The sequence below is a fragment of the Syngnathus typhle genome, linkage group LG2 (genome assembly GCF_033458585.1).
Source record: "Syngnathus typhle isolate RoL2023-S1 ecotype Sweden linkage group LG2, RoL_Styp_1.0, whole genome shotgun sequence".
NCBI classification, from domain to species: domain Eukaryota; kingdom Metazoa; phylum Chordata; class Actinopteri; order Syngnathiformes; family Syngnathidae; genus Syngnathus; species Syngnathus typhle.
The window spans coordinates 18,595,384-18,618,876 of NC_083739.1; the positions used below are offsets into that span (position 1 = coordinate 18,595,384).

Sequence of the window (23,493 nt, forward strand, 5' to 3'; positions counted from 1 at the left end):
CGTAAGATGTTGCAGTGCAAATATCTGAAATTATTCCCCGTATTAGCAGAATGTCCAGATTACAAACCAAATTGTATATGATTTAAAATAGTGCTAATGCTTTCTATACAACTGACCTATAAAGAGAAAAATAAATTTCTGTTGGGCAAACAAATTAGACAAACATTGTACATAAGAGAAGTTAATTCATACTTGTTTTGAACGATAATGTATATGTTACATATATTGTATATATATACACAAGAGAGCGAAAGAAAAAGGCAAGCAATATAGAAGGGTGTTGCTTTATTACTAAAAAGGGAATGAACATTTAAAGTTTGTCCTTTCTTATAAAATGTAGAGGCATGAATTAAAGCTGCATCACGCATCTCTGTGAACTGTGTTTTTACTGTCAGCATTCATTGGCTACATTGCACTGGAATTAGCATTATTGACACTCTTGGAGCGATTTGGGCTGTACATGTACGTACGTACGTACGTATGTAAACAATGAGATCTTTATACTATATAGCCAACATTCAGCCTTCCACCGTATAGCCACAAAATACGGTGGACTACAGACGCCATCAAAGGAAACATATTTATTCAATTCAACATTCATGTATTATCTTTGTTCAGTGGAACAAATGAAGCAAAGTGAAACAACCCGCCCCTGTCATTTAAAAAAGGTGAAAGCGGAGCGTTTCTATCCGCTGAGCGAAGCACATTCGCAACAAAGGTGTAAATGCGGTCAGATGCACTATAGATAGGCTAACGTCTGGTATGGATAAGATTTCTTAAGTATCATTTGTTCCCAACACAGTAGTTCAAGATATTTGTTGCAGTCAGCACATTCCTGATTGTTTATTCACGTGCATATGTGTTGTCTTAGCACTATTTACATGTATTAGTTTCCATTCGCTGCTGTTTTTACAGTTGTTGACGTTTACGCCGTTTGGACTTCACGGGCATTGGGTCAATATGCTTCAAACGCGTCCCTATAAATACCATTTCCCATTTACATTGCAACGTTCAGTGCTTTGTTTGAAAGTAACCGTAGTAAGTCTTCAAGGTAGACATCGGCCGTTTGGTGGGAGGTTTTCATTTAAAACAAAACAAAGGGAGGGCAGCTTTTTTTCCCTCTCGATTAATGCTGTTAAAATGAGCCAATATAAATGCAGAGAAAAGATATGCAAATTCTAAATGGGAAAAATAACTGATAGGACTTCTTTGAACAGGACATGGGGGAAATAATAAAGGCTGCCTTAGTTTGAGGTGGTAGCTATGAAACAAAAATGCACTTTTTACATCATTTTGGGGGAAAATGGCTTCAGTGCCGAACATCCTAAGTGAAAATCATTAGCCAAGAAACTGCATAATCTCCCTTTATGCACGCAAGTGCAGTGATGTAATTCAGTATAGTAAAACGATTGTGCCGCTGTGGGATATGTTAGACTGAATGCTAAGTAAACCCAGAACCTATGCGAAAAAAGATGTCCTCTACATAACATATGGCATTCATATATTCCAAAGCAATACTGTGAGCCAGTTTCAAAATAACAGCTCTATGATCCAAATAATTAACACATCAGCTGTTTAAGTGTGAAAAAGTGACATACTGTTGCATTGTAGCTGGCATTACCTGCGCTGGATGCAAAGACCCACAAAAACTCACAGGGATTGCGTCGCTGGCCGCTCTTACCAATCTCTTCATTCAAGCAGAGACTCAGCCGAGACTGAAAGGTATCAAAATGCAAGTCCTCACAAAGGTGGATGCAACAGTTGCTTCACACAGCACAGGCTTAGTCCGTTTGTAAAAACCTGCACTGCACCTCTTGAAGATAACGCATAGCAGCCAAGTTGACCAGAGTCCCCCTTGTGACACCTGCAACAAATATGACATAAGTTTAAGAAATAACAAATAAGTTTTACATCATTTTCTTGTGATTGTTAAAATACATTATACATAGGTTTTGGCTCACAAGTCTTAGCATGCATGGATGCAACCCTGTGACTAAAACCTTTTATCCATCGAAAGAAACAAATCGTGAGCTGCATAACTCCGAAATCATTTTTTTGATATTTTTTCTCCCAATGTTTTCAGCCATAATGGAATGTGTCACTCAAACCAATGCAACACACATCAGCAGAAAAATATATGTCATCAAAGTCAAAGTTTTCCTTTTTTAAAATGTATGCTAATTTTTTCCTTATCCGGTTAACATAACAGCTCCATTACTTAGCAAGTTGTCTCAATACAGTATAGGTTTTCCAGGTGTGTCTTTAAGGATGCGCCAAAAAGCACGATAGATTAAATAATGTACGGTATTCCATAAAAAGTGAAGATTGAGCTCGACTATTTGTTGGTGTATGAATGGATTTTCATGAACGCATACAAAACAATTATAAAATGAAAATTTCAAAGGTGACTTCCATGTTCATTAATGTCAACATGTCAGCACATACAATGATTGCAAAGTTGCCTGGTGACACAGGCTGTAATGCCGATTTCCAGACAGCTCGGAAGTAGAAAACATTTCACTTGGAGCTTCCGCGGTTTGACCTCAACAGATTTGGGTGGAATGTAAACATAAAACCAAGGCTGCCTGACAACATTCAGAATACTCGCATACTCGCCCCCATGCCAACATACTTTAACACATTTATTTCCTCATTCATCTTGTTCAGTTTTGCCCGCCAGTTGCTGTGCCTCTTGTTAATATTAGTATTGCATTTATTTACAGCCCTGTCTGCTTGCCTCGCATTTTTCCATTCTGCGTCATCTCCAACATTCCAACATCAGACTGCGATAGCGTTTGTCACACATCCTGTGATCTGAGGCTGTTGCAATACTGGAAGTCACACTAGCGTGAGTAGCGTTGTAGCAAATTAAGAGTTAAACCATTGTGTAAAACAAGAGATGTCAGCAAATATAAACGGACTCATACATATGGAATATTATGGTTATTCATAATGTATCCTGTTAATAAGGACAAGTGTTATAGATAATGGATGGTAGTAATTGGATCGATATTTTCATTTTTGTGCACACAGAGAGGTCACCTCTCTTTGCATTACCTGAACCAAATGAAGATTTCGCAATATGCCATAACATTCATAGTAATATCAGTCCAGCTAAAAAAGTGAACATGCACAATCTCATGATCATCAAATGACTCCTTGATACCAAGCAGACATGTTAGATGTGAAGTCAGTGCTGCTCTGACCTTTATAGCTTTCAGTAGAGCCCGATATCCGTCAGGTTGATTTTGATGATGACATCAGTAACTACATCAAACACAAACTGCACGTTCTTGGTATCCGTGGCACAAGTGAAGTGGGTGTAGATCTCCTTGCTGCCCTTTTGTTTATTTAAGTCTTCAAACTGGCTCTGGATGTGCATTGCCGCCTCCTCGTACGAGTTCTCACCTTCACAAACACATAAAATAAAGTAGTACTAATTGGAAAAACAGCAGCAGAGTGGATTAAACAAAAATCAGAGTGAACTATAAATGGGTGTACATTCTATCACGTACAACGAGAACATCATCACGAGAGGGAAACGATAAAGCAGATCCCATTAAATTGTTTAGAGTTGAGTCTGAAATACCGCTGAGTTATGCTGTTATTTGATTTGTGTTCACATGAGTGTAATATCAACAAACTCTATGAGAGTAGTATTATCAGCTCAACGGGATACGCTGGTCGGACACAGTCAACATCTGACAATTCCATGTGATCGATACATTTAAGAAAACAAACTGAAGGAAGCTTCACTTCACTTTATTTCATATTGTTTACTTTCCAATACCGTGATGTCACACTGAACCAGCCGCACATGGAGGGACTCAATGATTATATGGCATCCTACAGTGGCCAAGCGTCCTGCAATGAGTTTTCATGGGTTACTGACCCTCTGCGATTAGTTTAGTTTTGATTACAAACTGGAATTACAATAGCAAATGCACAGATATTATTTTATAACAATAATCATAATTAAAATGGCAGGTTATATCACAGGCTCATTCAGAACAGAAAACACATACAGGGTACCAAGAGAGCTCCAGATCGCTGCGGACAAGTCGTACAATACTGTATATCATAGGTGTCAAACTCAAGGCCCGGGGGCCAGATGTGGCCCGCCATATCATTTTATGTGGCCCGCGAAGACAGATTTTGCATCAGATTTGTGTCATTACTAAAATTACAAATTGTCTTCACTTTTTTAAAAAAAATAGCAATATTGCTTGCAATTCGTCTTTTTAAAATATTTGAACAGTTTTTACTAGTCACTGATTTCAAAACTAGTTCTTCATCACTTTGTTTTGTAGCCTATAGTGTGTATATAGAAAACGTTGACAATCATAACGGCCCTCCAAGGGAAACTATGACTCCAATGCGGCCCGTGACAAAAATGGGTTTGACACCCCTGCTGTATATGAATGTATTGTAAATAGATGTTTTCAAAAGCCATACTTAACTATATGTCTATTTTCATATATACAAGTGGCTAAAACGCAAATTGCGGAGAGACTTTCTGACGCTGAATTGGAAGCAAGAGTGCGGTCAATGGATGGGGCTATCATTGCCAGCAGCCTCTCATATATGCACTCTCCTTTCTTCTCGTCCTTTCCTTGATTGTGTTCTTTGCTGACAGAGAAAAATACTGTAGCTAGACTGGCCAGGGCAATCCATTTTTTTCTTTGAACTTCCTACTATCTTGCTTGTGGTTCACCAAAATAATACAGTATATGTGGCGCTAAAAAACATTGTTTCCCAATACAAACAATCACTTTTTTGCCCTTTGTTGGTGTTTGTGTAAAGTTCAGTGGCCAGGTGTACGAGGGTCACTCGCTGAATGTGATTACTAATTTGTAGGGAATTCTAGTTCAGCATCATCAGTAAGTTTTCGGTTCGATTTAGTGGTGGATCCATCAGGTTAATTTTGATGATATCAGTGACTACATCAAACACAAACTGCACGTGCTTGGTATCTGTGGCACAAGTGAAGTGGGTGTAGATCTCCTTCCAGCCCTTTTGTTTATTTAAGTCTTCAAACTGGCTCTGGATGTACATTGCCGCCTCCTCGTATGAGTTCTCACCTTCACACACACACATAAAATAAAGTAGTACTAATTGGAAAAACAGCAGCAGAGTGGTTTAAACAAAAATGACAGTGAACTATAAATGGGTGTACATTCTATCATGTACATCATCACGAGAGGGAAACGATAAAGCAGATCCCATTAAATTGTTTAGAGTTGAGTCTGAAGACCGCTGTGTTATGCTGGTGTTTTTGTTTGTGTTCACATGGGTGTAATATCAACAAACTCCATGAGGGGAGCATCATCAGCTCAACGGGATACGCTGGTCGGCCACGTTCAACATCTTCCAACTCGCTGTGATCGATACATTTAAGAAAACGATCTGAAGGAACCTTCACTTGTAACCGCATTTTTTTCTGCTTGACAACGTATGTATGCATGCATTAAATGGAATTTGCCTTGTTAAGTATGGAGTCAGCGGCGGTAAAATAAATGAACAGTAGGAACCAAATGTACGTAGATTAAAACTTGTTTGAGAATACAGTTTCAGACCTTATAAATTTGGGTCAAATTGCAATAAATCTTATTTTTTACCGTAGAACATAATTAAAAATGTCCTGTGCTATTTGTGTGGTCTGACAGGCAGATAAGGGTTCTTCTGGGGTTAACGCCAGAGAAAATCTAATTGGCAAATTTCAATCAAGTGTAAGCCTTTAATTTCTAAAAGGGTAATGGCTAATCTGGATACATTGCTCACAACATATTATGTCTGTATAAAGCAAGACGTGACATAAAAGTTGACCTCTTCAACCTACCTGTGTACTCCGGGTAGCAGATTGTGAGTGGACTCTTGCTGATCTTCTGTTCAAACAGGTCCTTCTTGTTGAGGAAGAGGATGATGGAGGTGTCTGTGAACCATTTGTTGTTGCAGATAGAGTCAAACAGCTTCATGCTTTCGTGCATGCGGTTCTGAGGGGAAAAAGCGAGCAACACCGCTTACATGGCAACATGGGTTTGCATCCCAGATGGGGAAAGAAACTAGAAAACTAACAAACCATCTCCTCATCCTCAGCCAAGACCAGATCGTAGTCATTGAGAGCAACACAAAAAATGATGGCTGTGACTTCCTCAAAGCAATGAATCCACTTCTTCCTCTCCGAGCGCTGACCTCCCACATCAAACATCCTGGACACAAAGAAACCAAAGCTGCATAAATATCATTTATTTTCCAATACCATTAAAGCCATGCATTTTTGAAAACGAGCATCCTTTTTTTTAGAAAATCATTTATTTTTCTGTTAATAAAAATGCCATGGAATACATTAAAATGAAATTACACACAGGCTTAAAATGTGCTCTGACACAAGCAAATTGCATAAGTCAGAAACACAAAAATATTTCATAAGACAAAGGAAAGAAAAGAAGAAATCATTTCTTGCCCTTAAAAACAATCATGTGATAAGGGTCTATATATTTCATCTCTGTCTGCAGTTTTCATTTAATCAAATATAGAATCAATCATCTCACAACGTATGCCTGGCAAGAAGAGAGCGAGGATGGACGCTGAGATTCAAACTCTCTTGTGTACGGCAGACAATTTTTCAATGGCCATTTGTGTGCCTGGAGCTCTTACTCACTTAAAGTAGAGATCTTTAAAGGTGAAGTGAGTTTCCACGATCCCTGTGGTCTTAACGCGCGTCCGCAGCACATCCTGCTGGGTTGGGATGTAGTTAGGCTGACAGAGCCTATCAAAATCGTTCAGGTAGCTGCAGCATAAGAAATATGCAAGTTAAAGGGCATTTAGGTGATTTTATCACACTGCAAGTCCAGCTGGGATACACGAACACAACATATACTAACATGATACACCTTGATTTAGCTCTTAGTAGACAATGATGATTGAAGTCAAACTGCTAACTAATGTCGCTTTCAACAAAATTGCATTAAAATGTTTCCAAAGATGTGAGAGAAGTGAAGATTTTCTTCCATGAGCATGGGTTCCATAGACTGCTACTAAATATAGGCCCATATTTGGGTGGTCGTTAAACACTGGCTCTTTATGAGATGAGTGAGAACAGACCGACTCCACTGGTCCTTCTTGTCTCGCTGTGTGGAGACAAAATGCACAGGAGAGCCATGACCGGTTGCCTGTTTTCAAAACAAAGCGTACGTCTTTCACTGCGAGGTCAGGTCTTCACGGTGGCGCAAACCGCTCAGAAATGCAACTAAATTTGTGTTTTGGGCACTTTTGTCAGCACGTTTCCAATACTTGATTACAGCTTAACGTCTGAGCTGGAAAATGATTGGTTGTGAGGTGCTGGTACTAATAGACCTCGGTCGAATCCATTACACCCATAGGAAAGAACTGAAAAGCTAAGTTCAAAATATTGCAATCATTAAACCTTTATTACCTGTTGAGGAAATTGTTACTAAACATTGTAAAGACCTCAACTGTAATACCGTTAAACAGGCTAAACATCCTGCAGCTCCTCCCTGTCAAACTGTACAAAGCTTGTCTCTCCATGGGGATGTATAACTTTCAACGTACACGTGAAACCAATTACTGTCCTTTTGGGCGGGGCTTTGGGGCATCTTGCAACATTTTGGTGGGCTTATGATAGAGCACTATTGATGAATAGTGAACCAACAGTCAGTGGGGGATTACTGGATTGACTGGCAACCGGGCTGTCGTACCCCACCAGCCGCCCAAAATCATCTAAGACTGGCTGAGCTCACCAGTGATCCTAAAGAGGAAATGAAAATGGAAGCGCATCAAACACCAAGCACATATGCTGTGTGGCTGGATGTGAGCAGGATAGGGGATACCATGAGAACAATCTAAGTGGGCAACAATAACTATGACGAACTATGAGGAAATTAGCACGTTATTGCCATGTTAAAACACTTTCAAAATGCACCATTTTGCAATCAACAAGACTTTGAGAATGCTTCAAGTCATGCTGTCTTTACAGCATACGCACAACAAATTGCTACGTTACACCGTTACAGCAACATGGTTGTAGGTGTTGCTTCCCTCTTCTTGCTGAGGAATGCAATCAAGCGAGGAACAAGCGCTCACAGCGACCTTTAAAAACAAGACACGTCTTGCCTCCTTTTGGTTCAAGTGGAAACACTGCACCAATGAAGAAAGTACGCTACTCTTATTAAAAGCTGGCGATATGGAACGTTGCATTAAAAGCTACAGAAGGATAAATAAGAATGCCACTGGAAACCATTGAGGATTCCCGTGGAATATAGAACGTGCGAAATAAAAAAGAAGGTTGAGTAGACGCAGCCAGACTAAAATATTTCCTTATTTCTGTTTCATTCCTGCCTTCCAGAGTGCAAGAGGTGTGAGCATATTAGTGGAAACCAATCAAACTGGTCGATGGCTCTCACTATGCAGCGGAGTCGTTAAGCTGATACTCTCGCGATCGGTCGAAGCAGGCGCGAACGCCGCTGTCGCCCCACAGCCGCCGGATCACGCCGCTGAGCTCCGCCGACATGACTCCCTCCTCCGCCGAGCTGGCGAGCGCAAACAGCTGTCGGGCATCGTCCTGAGAACACACGCATTCCTTTGTGTCATATACAGCTCACAACATGCACGTTCAAAGGTTCTCGGCGTTGTTAGCTCACCGCCCGGGACTCATCGCCAAAGTCTATCTTTAAGCGCCCCATTGCCCGGATGATGGCCATGATGGACTGGATCGTGTTGCTGTACACCACAACTTTGTACTGACTGCATTCCTCCTCTGAGTAGCCATCTTCGTGAATGATCCTAGCAATAAAAAAAAAAAAAAGCTTTCAGGCTGTATAAATATTTTAAACGGTGAAGAATGGCTCCTGCTCAAGTGGGACATGTTAGTGATCAGCAATGTTTGATGAAAGCTGTCATTAGAGCTGGAATTTGCGCTCTTGTGCGCATGCACCATGTCTAATGTGGGAACCGGGGGACTCTATTCATGTCTTGCCAAGCTATGACTGGCCTTGGTGGCCTTTGTTTCACATGTTCTGCAAAATGTGGGGCTTTTTGCTTTGCCCGGCTGCATCAAAATGAGTCTGCGTTCTCGTTTCCACATAGATTAACCCTGTTTGTTGCCACAGACAACAAGGCTCAAAACAAAAAAACAACTTGTGTGTGTGTGTGTCTCATGCTTACTTCATCTGCTTGACTAGTGTGCTTTTCCCTGATTCACCAGCACCTGGGAATGAGATAAGCAGCAATCATATTAGATCATAGCCATGGAACTTATTCTGCTCGCGCCCAAGTTACATCTTATGCAATATGCATATTTGCATCACTGTAAAGATCATTGTGACTTCTTTAAATAAAAACAGCAACTCCATTTGAATGGAGCCTGAAGGTTTCATCTACAGTCAGAATGTACTAAGTTGCTTCAGCGCTGCAGTGACATAGTACTTTGTCTGGTATTCAAGTCAACGATGGAAGTTGGTTTACGCAAGTGATTTAGACATTAGGGGTGTTGCAATGAATGGTGGGAGAATCACTTCCCGAAACAAACCTTTACAGAATTTCAACACTAAGCTACACAGGATGCATCTGGCTGACTGAGCATTTTGCTTCCACTGGCGGAATAACAGATATCTGACCAGAGAGAAGAGGAGAGGGAAAAAAAAACCCCACTATGATCTCAGTGTAAACCTGCACAAAACACACATCTACTATTGTAATGAGTCGGTATGATAAAAATTAGGTAAGTGAAATTTGCACGTATATATTGTTATATTATCATTGTGGTGACTAGTGGCTAGTAAGTTAAGGCTCAGGACATCCTATGAGGAGTTTGCATCTTCCTCCAAAATTCAAATTATCCATATGCGTATATAATAAAAAAATAAATAAATAAATACTTGTGGGGTCCCAAATTATCCCGCATAAAAGCAGGATGCTTACTGGAAGTTAGAAATACAAACAAATAATCCTTATTCATTCATTATATCTATTAACATTCTAATATCCCACACCACCTGGACAAAAGTCAGCTATGTGATCCACCACAGTCTCATTGTTAGACACGCCATACCATGACCTTGATTCATCTTGAATTACAACTCACAACTGTACAGGGAGCCATGCAGCACTATCACAATTCTTTCCTGGCACCCCATATGAGGGCAGAGCAGAACTTGTGTGCATATAAATATTTAATTCAGAGTTGTGTTGTGTGTATAAATAAAATTCCGCAATCAATATAGTGCTGTCTTTGGACCAATTTATGTGCGTCGGTCTGACTTTTCAGCACCCTGTTGGTTACGTCCTTTTTGCCATTTAAACAGCTTAGTGGGTGTGACTGACATATCACAATATTTCCATTAGCCTTCGGGGAGAGTTACCATTGAGTCCCATGAATGAAGTCTGTCTGCCAACAGGAGAAACAAAAAATCCAAACTCATTTGCATTGCTACGTTGACTGAATCAGTGGCCCTCAAGCACCAGGCTGCAGTACCAAATAGGCCATTTGGCATGGAATTGCACAAAAAGACTGAAAAAGAACGTTTTTATTGATCATCAAGTTTTTGGGGAAAAAAAAAAGGTTTTATTTGAAAATCATGTACACCTGCCTGTGCTTCGATCCACAAGTTGAATCACTTGTCTTGGCCAGGTGTTACAGTAAAAAGTCCTGCATAAATGCTTTTATGTGGATGACATTGTCACCTCAAGATGGGACTGACTCTTTGAAGAGAAACACGTGTAGTGCTCTCTTTAATTAAAACACGTTCAGCACAAGGTGAGGTTTTATTTCCAAGATTTGCAGTAAAGTACTTCATACTAGTAAATGCCATTCGCTAGACCTTCAGTTAATGTTTGCAATGTTAAACCCCAAAAATGAGGCAAAATGCATTGAACCCTGTGTCTCGTTCTGTTCCATTCGCTGCATTTTGAGGTGATTATCAAACATGGCCTTCTGCCAGGCATTCACAACCGTCCAAACGGATGCAAGAATAACTACCAAGGCTCATTTAACAAGAATTTGGGAGAATTTTTTTGGGCGAGGCTGAATCGCTGTTTGTGGTCTAACGAGGACATTTTCATTGGTGGGATGTGTTATCGTTCCAGCTTTGTGGTTTGGTGCAGCAACCCCTGTGGCCCTCTTTGGTTTTTCACCATCCAAACCTCACTCCTCAACATTGTGTTCACAAGCATACAGTGAGAGCTCTCAACATTGTACCAGTAAATAAACTAAGTCAAGGTAACAGTGAATGTTCTTAGCGTGCATGGCCGCTCACCGTCATCCATTCTAATGGAGTGTGCAGTTATTCATTGCTCAGTGGATATACAAAGTCCAAGCACCCCAGCACCCCTATTGCTTACATCCCTGACTACTGTAACTCTTTGTGTCTTCATGCGCAACAACTTTATTTGCCTTGACATGAGAGTCATACTGTTTACTTTCCAATACCGGAGTGTCACACTTAGCCAGCCGCACATGGAGAGACTCAACGATTATATGGCATCGTACATTGGACAAGGCTCCTGCAATGAGTTTTCATGGGTTACTGACCCTCTGCGATTAGTTTAGTTTTGATTACAAACTGGAATTACAATAGCAAATGCACAGATATTATTTTATAACAATAATCATAATTAAAATGGCACAGGAACACTGGTTAGTACGACCGCCTCACAGTTACGAGGGTGCGGATTCAGTTCCACCTCCGACCCTCACTGTGTGGAGTTTGCATGTTCTCCCCAGGCCTGCGTAGGTTTTCTCCGGGCACTCTGGTTTCCTCTCACATCCCAAAAACATGCTTGGTAGGCCGATTCAGCACTCCAAATTGTCCCTAGGTGTGAGTGCGAGTGCGAATGGTGGTTGGTCTCTGTGTGCCCTGCAATTGGCTGGCAATCAGTTCAGGGTGTCCCCCGCCTACTGCCCGATGACTGCTGCGATACTACAGTACGCCCGCGACCCCCATGGGGACAAGCGGTATAGAAGATGGATGGATGAAAATGGCACAGGCTCATTCATAACAAAATATACATGCAAGGTACCGAGAGAGACCCAACTTGCTGCTGTCAATAATGTTAATGAATGTATTGTGAATACATGTTTTTAAAAGCCATACTTAACTATATGTCTATTGTTTATCGTGTGCTATGTCTCATCACCGTGGGATAGAGGAAACGTAATTTCGGTTTCTTTGTGTGTCTTAACATGTGAAGAGATTGACAATAAAGGAGACTTTGACTTTGATTTTCATATATATATACAGGTGGTTAAAAAACAAAGTGTGGAGAGACTTTCTGCCATCGAATTGGAAGCAAGAGTGCGGTCAATGGATGGGGCTATCAATGACAGCAGCCTCTCATATATTTTATATTCTTCTCATCCTTTCCTTGATCGTGTTCTCTGCTGACAGAAACATACTGTAGCTAGAGCGGCCAGGGCAATCCATTTTTTTCTTTGAACTTCCTACTATCTTGTTTGTGGTTCACCAAAAGAATACAGTATATGTGGCGCTAAAAAACATTGTTTCCCAATACAAACAATCACTTTTTTTGCCCTTTGTCGGTGTTTGTGTAAAGTTCAGTCGCCAGATGTACGAGGGTCACTCGCTGAATGTGATTACTAATTTGTAGGGAATTCTAGTTCAGCATCATCAGTAAGTTTGCGGTTCAATTTAGTGGTGGATTCATCAAGTTAATTTGGATGATATCAGTGACTACATCAAACTCGCTGAATGTGATTCTTTTGTAGGGAATTCTAGTTCAGCCACATCGCTAAGTGGGCGGCTGGATTTAGTGGTATCGTAGATCTGTCTACCAAAGCAGTGACATCAGTAAATTTTATTTGTACGTATATTTGACCGATGGATGTGGCTACAGTTGTGTAAATAGAGTAGCGCAACAGACCCAGCACACAACTTTGCAGTGATAGATGTGAGCCCAGTTTGACTATTAAAAAATAGAAATTGGTAAGTCCCTTGACCCTTGTGCACAGTGTGTGGCCCAGATTGTGAAGAACTGTAGACAATAAGCGGAACCAACTTCCAACTAACATACTCATGGAACCAAAAAGAGGTCACTTCTGGTTTATTTGGGAAAGCTGGTTTCAGAACATTTCTGTTTAAAGACAAAGCATTGACAAATGCTAATGTACTGAGAACAGTGCCATCCAACTAATTCTGCATGATTGTGTGATCCTCACTGACAGCGTCAGTGTGTGTACATCTTAATATGGACATTTTGTAGGTGGACCAAGTCAGGGCATCACATACTATATCATGGATCTGAATGTTCTTTAAGCCTCCATGCTACATTCAAGTCAAAAAGGTCATTTGTTAAAGACATACCAACAAACCATACAAATTTACTTTTTAATTAACCAAAAGAGGAAAAAAATACAATGCCTACAACATGCCTTTAGAGTCATTAATTGGAAGATTTTTTTTTGCTTTGTGTTGGCAGCAAAATTGTTGACTACTCAAATACAGTAAAGAAAAGGGGAGCAGATACTGACTGTAATACCCTCGCATGTGGGCATGGGAAGCTACAGGCATTGATGCACTACTCTCACATGTGGGTATGGGAAGCTACAGACATGGATGCGCTTCCAGCTATTTCTACAATAAGAAAACCAGTCAAACACACATACAAAATGAGAACAGTCTTAACTTATCGGGTAAATTCTCAATTCACGCTCCTGAACACTCACTAGGCCACACCTATTAAAGGACACAGCCAACTCACAAATTGTTCTGTACATATAGTAATTACACATTATGAAGCCAGTTTATTTCTTTGTATTTTCATCCATCCGTTTTCTGAACTGCTTAGTCCCCACGGGGGTCGCGGGCGTGCTGGAGCCCAGCCGTCATCGGGCAGTAGGCGGGGGACACCCTGAACCGATTGCCAGCCAATCGCAGGACTCACAGAGACCAACAACCACTTGCACTCGCACTCGCACTCACACCTAGGGACAATTTGGAGTCTCCAATCGGCCTACCAAACATGTTTTTGGAACGTGGGAGGAAACCGGAGCGCCCGGAGAAAACCCATGCGCGCCCAGGGAGAACATGCAAACTCCGCACAGGGAGGGCCGGAGTTGGAATCGAACCCGCACTCTCCTAACTGTGAGGCGGACGTGCTACCCAGTGCCTCACCGAGCCGCCTTCTTGTATGTTTTAATAATTTTTATACAATGCAATACAAATTTCTGCAGTAAACATTGTTATTGTGTCTAACTCGGTTAGTGTGTGTGTCTGGGTGGGGGGGGGGGGGTCGTGTTGCGCGGGGGGCTGTCGAATTCATTACGCGTCAATGACAATTTGGTTGCGATATTTGGCTTTTTATACCAGTATAAAGAGTTACAAGGAAATAATAAAACCCGAAAGTCAAGAAGACACCGCTGTATGTGTAGTTTAGGAAACTTTCGACCCAGAAGGATCCAGTGCAGTTCTTTATGGCCTACTTCTACCGCAAGAACATCTGGTTTACGCCTCCAAAACGCAATAAACGAGAATAAATTTGCTGCAAGCAACACACTTTGATTGAATCTCATTCAAACGCCCGAGTTCAATTTGCGCACTAGACACTAGTCCGTCGGCCAAGGCGTGGTGAGTTCATAGCCCAAAGGACAAAACGTTACTTACCGAGCAAAAGAAACTTCACTTCTCTCAACAACTTCTCCCTGTCATCTCGCAGGTTTTTATCGATCATCTTGCTCCTCTCCATCGCAGCTTTGTCTTCGGCGCTGATGGTACAGCCCATTGTGACTTCCAAACTTTACCCGATATCGTCGTTTTGGGCTTTTTTTCAGCGGCTCATGGGTCGTGTGGAAAGACGCCGAACTGTGTGAAGTCCAGAGAGGCGTTGGTGCGCTGTTCAAGCTTTAGTCTGATGCTCAACTCCAACCGTGTCAGCCTCAAGTGTCCCCCAAGAGAAAGGGGAAACGTGTTCTAATGGGGTGTTTTTCAAAAATATTTGGAATAACGACGAGCAATTTCTAACAGTGCCGAGCAAGTTTTTTTTTTGTCTGCAATTCTGATCACAAACTCTAAAATATTTACAAACGCTTTTGGAATGAATAAGGATTCAAAAAAGAGCGTACTTTCGCCTTGAGAGTAACAGTGGCTGCTGCTGCGCAGTCGCGCCCTCTTCCAGCAGATCCAGATGTAATCCGAAAGTCGAAAAAAAGGGGAAAAAAACGGGCCCTCCCTATCGGCTTGATGGGAAATGTAGGGTAAATAGTTCAAAGCAAACAGCACTGCCTGACTGTCCGGTCTATGCGTTTTGCGTAAACTGCCACACGGGGTCATTTGACAACCGAATATAAAGTAGCATGCAAAAGTTTGGCTAAAATAGATAAAAGGTCTGTTTTTAACTATTTAAATGACCCAGTCAGGATGACGGGTCGAGTTTTTGTGATGTAACAGCACCCCTTAGCGGATTTACCCACAACTGCAACACGGATTCTGAATGGGTGGAGACATTAAATATCAATCAAATTAGCCAGACAGATTTTCCAGGTAATTTGCTTTTACTTTACTAGCATTTGAAATAAAAAAAAAAGTTTAACGTGTGGCAGGGTGGAATAGTGGTTAAGCACATCTGACTCACAGTTATGATGCGACCTTCAACTTCTGGCCCACTTGTGCGTTACCACATTCTCTCTGTGCTTGCGTGGGGCTCTTCCGACTATTACCCACTTTTCCAAAACATTCCGGATGCTCACACGGGTGAGTTAGAAACCATTGTGGGCGTGAACGCAGCCAATGGATAATAATGTGTTGAATGAATTGATTGGTTTCAGCAGGTGTAAAGGTTGCTTTACGCCAGTGCTTCTCAATTATTTTCTGTTACGCCCCCCCCTAGCAAGAAGAAAACTATTCGCGCCCCCCCTCCCCACCGTGACTATCCTAACTTGTCTTGTAAGTCGTAAAATGTTGCACTGTCGCAAACGTGACAGAAGTAACAATGAGAGCGCCACTGCCCCCTGCTGTAGTAAACGCGCAATTACACTTTATTCTAGTACTGCCAAAAACAAAGCCTGTTCCCCAGGGTCACACGCGCCCCCCCAGGAATAGCATCGCGCCCCCGGGGGCGCGCCCCACTATTTGAGAAGCACTGCTTTACGCTCAGCCACCAAATTGTGGCGCACCGAGGGCGTGTCAAAGAAAACGCCTTCAACCCGCCCAGTATGTCGCAGAGCCATCTGCCAAATTCCCTAAACGAGGCTTGCACTAGCACGAAAATCAAGATGCGCCGATTGGGCGCAAGTGCATCTACGCTGTCAACAAATATAGAGCCCTAAATCTTACGTGGTTTTAACCATGCGGAACTCCCTCCGATACTGACAAAATCTTAAAAAGGGAGAAACAGTCACCTAAAAAAAAAGAATGAGATCAATCGTTTTTATAGGTCTGACACAAACAGAATACAGAGTAAAAACTTGTTGGCACAAACAAAAATGCTGAGATAGAGTGGCTTCATCATAACCATTAATTTATGTGACGTTACATCGATTGAACTGAGATGTTGGAAGTTAGACTGAGATTATCAAAAAAAAAAAAAGAAAAAAAAAAGCGAAGGCAAATTAATGCCACAAACCAGTATGAATTATAAATAAAACCACATGGAAATTCTAGAACTTTGCAGCTGGCAGCGAGTTTTGTCTTGTTCAACAATAACAAAATCAATTGAATATTTCTTTCATCATGTCTCCCTGTAACAAAGGGACCAGTTTTTTGGCTCTGACTTTCAGCAGTGTGTGAAATGTTCTGTAGGTCTTGAGTCACCAGTCTTGTGATCAAGCTAGTTAGTTGTCCATTATAGACTTAGGCAACATAAAGAATGATCTTAGACAAGACAAAGGCCGAATATATAAACAGATTGCGTATCATGTCATTTTCTTTGGAATCAGTCCCAACTTGTAGAAAGTGTTTGTGTATTCCACCTGAGATGCGAGACTTCCATTTGGCAAGCTAAATGAGGCCAAAGGCTCACAAATGTGTATGCATTGTCACAACGGCACGTTTATGTAGCCACAACACTGTGGCTTGTGTCAATCACAAACACAGAAGCGCTCTTATGCTCCTGTGTACCTGTCAACATGCAGCACTGTATTACACAGTAAGAAAGACAGTAAGTAAAGTCCCACTGTAACCAAACGGCCACAATCCAATATACTGCTTTTGTATGCTGTACTCGAAACATATGCTTGTGACTGGGAGCAGAAAAAGAAAAAAAAACTGCATGGGAACATACACGTAGTGTACTGAGCAAGTTATAGTTCCTTACAATCCAATAAGAAGCCCGAGTATTAGATTAGGGGTCCCCAACCTTTTTTTGGAAAAGAGAGCCACAGGTTGGCGACTGATTAGCATGAAGGGTTAGCAATTTGATATGTCCTACCAGAATAACAACTTTGCTCAAATTACCTTGAATAATGTTATTATACTGCATGGTATTATTACTAGTAATGTAACAACAACAGCAATATTGTGACAATATTGCCACAATATTGCCATCTTTGTTTTACAATCTTAAAGGAACACATCTCTGTCCAAAAACAGCATTGTGAACTCCCCTATATAGATCATGTTACGTGGCGCCGCTGAGGATCACACGGCAATAAAAGGACTGGCCAATCCTATTTCGGTTCAAAACCCCAATATTCGCTTTGTTTTTCAAAATATTTTTCTCCAACAATAGCGTACAACTTTCCTTGGTTCATATTGTAACATCTTATTGTATTGTTTGGACATCGTTGCATCCCTAACTATTATTAATAATGAATTATATATTCATTTATGTGAAGACGCTGATCCCATTAATGATTGCTTACATAAATTTGGAAACAGATAAACATCAATCTACAAAACTTTGATTTTATAAATCTCTTCAAGTGTTCACAACTTCAAATGATCACATTGACAACCATCCTATGTCTTATTATTGGTGAGCTGTGTTTAGAACAGGCCAGCAGCTACTCTTGTGGTCCTTGTGAGCTACCTAGTGCCCATGAGCACCAAGTTGGTGACCTCTAGCATTTATTGCACAGGAGGAGACGTTTTTCTGACTTAGCGCTAAAACACCGTTTGTCTGAGGGGACGGAGGGTGCAAGATCACAAGTCTCACAATGTGGAATGACTTTGGCGAGGAGATGATCACAAGGCAGATATAAAGGATAAACATTGGAACAACAAATCAAGTGAGACTATTATAAATACACATTGACATCACTCACAAAACAGCAAACCGCAGTTTCTCTCTTAAACAAGTAATGCCGCAGGCCATTGAATGTGGGAGAAGAAGACGCGCATGATCTATTGTATTTAGCAATGATTTTCCACGGAATTTCTCCCCAATTTCTCATAAAGATGTTGCATAACTAAATGTAGATCAGTGGTTCTTAACCTTGTTGGAGGTACCAAACCCCACCAGATTCATACGCGCATTCACCGAACCCCTCTTTCGTGAAAACATTTTTTTTTTCCAAATTCAAGATGTAGATGGACAATTGGTGCATCAATTAAAATGAAGTCTTTAACTCAATTATTAGATCATATGGGTGGGGCAGCTAAATCTCTGGTACAGTTTTGGAATTTCCCAGTGCATGGAGTTGATTGTTCAGTTTTTGATGTTGTATCAACTCTGAGGTTTCTTCAAGAATTTGCCCTGGGATGTGGAAGTCAGCTGGCGTGTTCCGCAGAGCAGAAAACTCCTGTAGGCCTTCATGTTCCGTCTCCTCTTGACGCACTCGGCTGTGAGCGTTACACGGCTCCAGATTGCGCGCCGTGCCCTGAAGGAACTGCATGAAGTTCTCCTCGATGGAGGCCTCACGGCTGGGCAGCTGTTCTCCCTGACCGGATCCAGCCCGCTTGAAAAGGCAGGCCAGGTGGCGGCCGAGCTCCTCCCGAATCTGACGATTGAGGCAGCCGTAGAAGAAGGGGTTGGAGGTGAAGCAGAAATAGCCGATCCACGTGACCACATCCTCCAGCTGGGCTAGCGAGGCAGATGAGGTAGAAACCACAGCCAAATAGAGATGGAAAGAGAAGTATGGCAGCCAGCAGCAGAGGAACTGGCCTCCCACCGCCACCAGAACCACGGCGGCCTTCCCACCACTGAAGGTCCTATGAGGAGTGTTGCGGGAGCAAGTTCCTCCAAGACTGACGGCCATAGTAGAGTGGCTGCTGGCGGATTCAGAGCGTTGCCGGGGCGTGTCCATCCAAGTAGGGAGTGGGCCGTGCTGCATGGCTGCCACTCGGGCCACCTTGAACATGTTGCAGTAGACCACCAGAATAATTAACATAGGACACAGGAAATAGATGAATGTGAAAAAGACCATGAAGATCAGACGAGTGGTTCTGCCTCCTGCCCAGTGGAGGGAGCAGTGTGCCTGACCAGGGATGGACAGCGGACTCGAGGGCACAGCCTGGTTTCCTTGGAGCAACCACCCAAGGAAAGGCAGCAATGACATGACAACGGCTTTAATCCAGACCCCCACCAATACCATCACCACCACCCTGACCGTCATCTTCACCTCGTGGCGCATGGGGTACACGACGTAGTAGTAGCGCTCCACGTTGATGGCACAGATGGTGAGGATGGCCGCGCTCACCAGGCAAACGCTCAAGCAGAGGTAGCTTCGACAGATCACCTCGTCTGCCAACACGCGATCGGGCACCATTCCGAGAGGCATCAACACCAGCGCTGCCAGCAGGTCCACCAAGCACAGATGGAACACAAAGGCGAATTTGCGCAGATGTGGTGTTTTGCTTATGATGACCATTACGGCAAGGTTCCCCACCACAGCCAGGATGTCCATGATTAGCATGGCACAGAGAGTTAAAGATTGTTTCACAACTAGTCCAGCTTGGCTCACGTTGGAAGCATTTGCTTGTGGTGAGAGGGCAACCGAGGAGAGTCCCAGGAAGGAAGCGTTGCAGGAGGCACTCGGTGTGACAAGGTTTTCCATGAGAGTTTGGGATGAGGAGGAGAGAGTCCGCTGAGTATCACCGGCCCATCACCCATCCTCCCCCGCCGTAGGGTACCACAGAGAAGCGCAGGAAGTTGATTCTTTCATGGCAGCCAAAGGTCTCAACAGGATGCCCCGCTTCCCTGAAGATGGAGCCACTGGGACACTCCACTAAAAAGGGTTATCTGGGCAGAGCTGAAAGAAAACACACATTTTCAATTACATAGAAGATGCAGTGTAGGAGATGTGCAAGGGTTGATATTTGTGACCTAAACATTCATTCACTCAAAATAAGAACAATAATAGAAATGAAGACGATAGCGTGACCAAAGATTACGGATGCAAGCGGCCAAAAAGAATGTCAAGACAAAAGAAGAGAAGCTCAGCCATTTTAGAGCGGTCATAAACTGTGCTAAGAAAATCATGCAACTAACTCGCTGTGGCAACCTGTGAGCTGAAAGTCACAACAACTGTCATGGAACGAATGGAGCAGGGCGACCAAATGCAGCTTGGACCAGGGTTTATTGAGCAAACTCAAAAGGCAAATTGACACAACTTAACAAAACAATAACTGGACTGACCAGGAAGTGCGACAAGAAGACTATGGACTTAAAGACATCAAGACATGCCGACAACGGACACTCACTAATCATGGGCACACAGGAGGGGAGGGGCGAGCACACAGGCAAACAGACAGAAACTAATATGCACATAATAAAACAACCGGGGACGAGACGTGACAACAACAAACATTCAATAACTAGATCACCGATTGAATTTACATTAAGTTAAACTAAATTAAGTTAAATTTAGTTTTACCAAGGACCGAACAATCCTAATGTGAATCATCACCAATTTGTCCACTTGCATACAATTCTTTATAATTTATATATAACATCCACCCCACATATTTTGTTAGTCCTGACAAAGAAGCTAATTAAAAAAACATGCATATTAGGTTGACTGAAGGGTCTAAACCACTGGTATCAAACTCAAGGCCCGGGGGCCAGATCCAGGCCACCCACATTATATAAAGTCGATGGACGGAAAACTCCAGAAAACATTATGGAAGCAAATATTAAGAGGTAATTTTCTACTGTACATTACTGTGCTAAATAAAGGAAAACATCACTAGTTCACAATTATAGAATGTAGCATCCGTTCCGCTATAAAAATCCCAGCAGCAGTCATGGGGATTTGGGCTTCCTCACTTTAATAATGCACAGTAGAAATACTTGTTCTGAAGAATCCGTTCAGTCAGTGACTCTTTGAGTCATCCTCATTTTCCCCTCCTGCCCATCTGAAAGATTGAACTTGCCGTTTGTGTGCTCTCCAGCAATTGAAGCAATTGAAGTGATTTAATATGTCTCAAGATATGACCCCATTGATAGTCTTGCAAAAAGAGTGCAAAGAATCGAAAGTGAGTACCTACTTGCACAACCTCCCCACTGCTCTGTGTTTATGGTCAAAAATTTGCACGGGGCGTAAAAGTTGCGAAACGAACACCAAGACTCTGGTACATTTCCATATGCGGCACACCTGCATGTACCCGTTTTTCCATCCGACATACTAGCGAGGCGCCTGCTCTTTTCCTGCCCACATGTATACACAGCTCGCGTCACAATAATAATAATAGGTCAAAGGGTTACAGTCACCTTCAGCCTAATTAAACGAAGCATAAACAACATCTCACCGTGCACACAAAAGACAGAAGGACTCTCCGGAGAGCCTTAGTCGCTCGCATCAGTATTGATTGTTTTCGGCTTCTTTTTTCATACCATGTTGTCAAAATACACACGGACATCTTGCTCGGGGCGTTAGCTCCAACACAGCAGGCATCCCTCAACATAACATTGTTGCCCTTTTTGGTCGCATGTCACTACGAAGTAGTGGATCACTGCATACTGGTACAATATATGATTACTAAGGGATGACAGAATTAAAATGGACATGGAACGTATTTCATTGCGTGTTAAGATGTTCATTTCCCGTGCATTTCTGTGTCTGCTGACAGTCATAAAGGGACACAATCATGACTTAACAAAGGAACAGATTTCATCAAAATTGCAAACTTAAGGAAAGCATTTTTAGACCACAGTGACTGAGGATTTCAAGCAGCTCCTCACACTTGGCGACTTCATGCCAAGCCATTAAGGTGCTTCTGGTGGCGTTTGTGGTGGTCCCAACACCTACATCTCCCTTGCTTGACTGAAATACATTGCCCGTTTGTGTACACCAATGAGACTCAACGGTAAAATGTTTGAACAATTTCTCCCAGACTCAATAGTTTCCGTGGCTTCGAATGGGAAACCATATGACCAGATATTCCACATGACACTATGAGGTGAAAACGAGCTGGTTCTTTTTGTCCACTTTGACTAAGTTTGAACAACTGACACACAAATTGGATTGTACACATGAAATGAGAAGACGTCATATGATCCTCTTGCACTGCATTTTAGTACTCTTAGCATCTTAAATATTTCTTGCACCCTCATCTCTCATAACACACACAAAAACACACACGCATGCAAACACACCTACTACACACGCATAAAAAATTAACAGAGAAAGTACGCATGTTAGTGTAAGTGTGTATGTGTGTGATAATACAGTAAGTGTGTAACATACCTCTGCCAGAAAAGAGCTGCTCAGTCCTGTGCAGATTCATACTCTGCTGGAGTAACGCTGACCTGTTTCGATGACTCTCTCAACAACACACACTCATACACACATACATACACACACACACACATACATACGCGCACGCACACACACAGACCAGTTGTACAGGCGATGTGGATGTTGGGTGCAGTGTGTTGAGAGGTTGAGGGAGGGATGGAAGGGTCGAAGAAGAGGTAGAGTGTGATACTCCTGTCTCTCCTCCGCACCTGGTCCCTTTCATCTTGTCATTGCCTGCTACTCAAACCCTCCCCCTCTAACAGTGACCGCCCGCCCAATTCTTTCCAAACATGTACGCGCGCAGCACGCACGCACATGCACGCACACATGCACGCACGCACACGTAGTGGCTTCAGTAGGCGCCTAGGGCAACTGCAGCAGCATGCAGAGCTGAGAAGCAGGATGGGTGGGCACTGGGCAGACAGCACCCAACCTCACAACTCTCCACTGGGTCCTAATGCTATACAATGTCTGATTATCTCATCATTGCTTCTTCTTCCTCTCCATTCTAAATTGGCTATTAAATAAGACAAACAATACACAATGAACAAAAAAGGGACTTTCACATATAAATTACAAATAGCTTGTGCTGGTTCGGTGATTCATTAATAATGATTTCTAATTCTGCCCTGTAGTCACACACAATTGCAAATGAGAATTTCTAAAAATGCCAGCAATTAGTACACCAACATATACGTAGAAAGAAAGCAGCCTGAGTACATAGAGGTCTATGGCAGATTGATAGGGGTATTACATATTGGCCTGGAATTTCATACTGGATAGTTGTCCGGGTGGTCCAGATTGTAAGAATACGCTAGGCTTAAAACGGGGACACTAGACCGACTCGT

At 42.3% G+C, this 23,493-nt stretch overlaps 2 protein-coding genes across 5 annotated transcripts; both read right to left on the reverse strand.

Annotated features, from left to right (window-relative positions):
* Positions 1–270: 270 nt before the first annotated feature.
* Positions 271–15,270, reverse strand: gnai3 (guanine nucleotide binding protein (G protein), alpha inhibiting activity polypeptide 3). 4 transcript variants are annotated; one of them, XR_009713744.1, is made up of 10 exons: positions 14,637–15,270; positions 9,184–9,226; positions 8,661–8,802; positions 8,424–8,581; positions 6,662–6,790; positions 6,080–6,209; positions 5,840–5,993; positions 3,207–3,408; positions 1,812–1,864; positions 1,629–1,715 (listed from the first exon to the last, which is right to left on the reverse strand). XR_009713744.1 is itself a non-coding variant. In XM_061272678.1 (9 exons), exons 1-9 carry the CDS (start codon positions 14,752–14,754, stop codon positions 1,560–1,562), a joined length of 1,083 nt encoding a protein of 360 aa, XP_061128662.1. In that variant the 5' UTR covers positions 14,755–15,270; the 3' UTR covers positions 271–1,559. The 4 variants fall into 4 exon arrangements, 3 of the variants coding, with proteins under 3 accessions (XP_061128662.1, XP_061128663.1, XP_061128661.1); XM_061272678.1 differs by lacking the exon at positions 3,207–3,408 and having other exon boundaries at positions 271–1,715; XM_061272679.1 differs by having other exon boundaries at positions 1,575–1,864.
* gpr61 (G protein-coupled receptor 61) lies at positions 14,983–23,006 on the reverse strand. The gene is made up of 2 exons (XM_061272676.1): positions 22,595–23,006; positions 14,983–20,158 (listed from the first exon to the last, which is right to left on the reverse strand). Exon 2 carries the CDS (start codon positions 19,961–19,963, stop codon positions 18,566–18,568), a length of 1,398 nt encoding a protein of 465 aa, XP_061128660.1. The 5' UTR covers positions 19,964–20,158; positions 22,595–23,006; the 3' UTR covers positions 14,983–18,565.
* Between the last annotated feature and the right edge of the window lie 487 nt (positions 23,007–23,493).

What these genes read in the sequence shown, in the direction of transcription:
- gnai3 (XM_061272677.1), bottom strand. Translation starts at nt 14,754, where the DNA reads ATGGGCTGTACCATCAGCGCCGAAGACAAAGCTGCGATGGAGAGGAGC. An exon ending in CTTAACGACTCCGCTGCATA is followed by an intron (nt 6,791 to 8,423) that starts GTGAGAGCCATC and finishes CTTATGCTGCAG; the next exon opens with CTACCTGAACGATTTTGATA. An exon ending in TGGCTGAGGATGAGGAGATG is followed by an intron (nt 5,994 to 6,079) that starts GTTTGTTAGTTT and finishes TTTTCCCCTCAG; the next exon opens with AACCGCATGCACGAAAGCAT.
- gpr61 (XM_061272676.1), bottom strand. Translation starts at nt 19,963, where the DNA reads ATGGAAAACCTTGTCACACCGAGTGCCTCCTGCAACGCTTCCTTCCTG.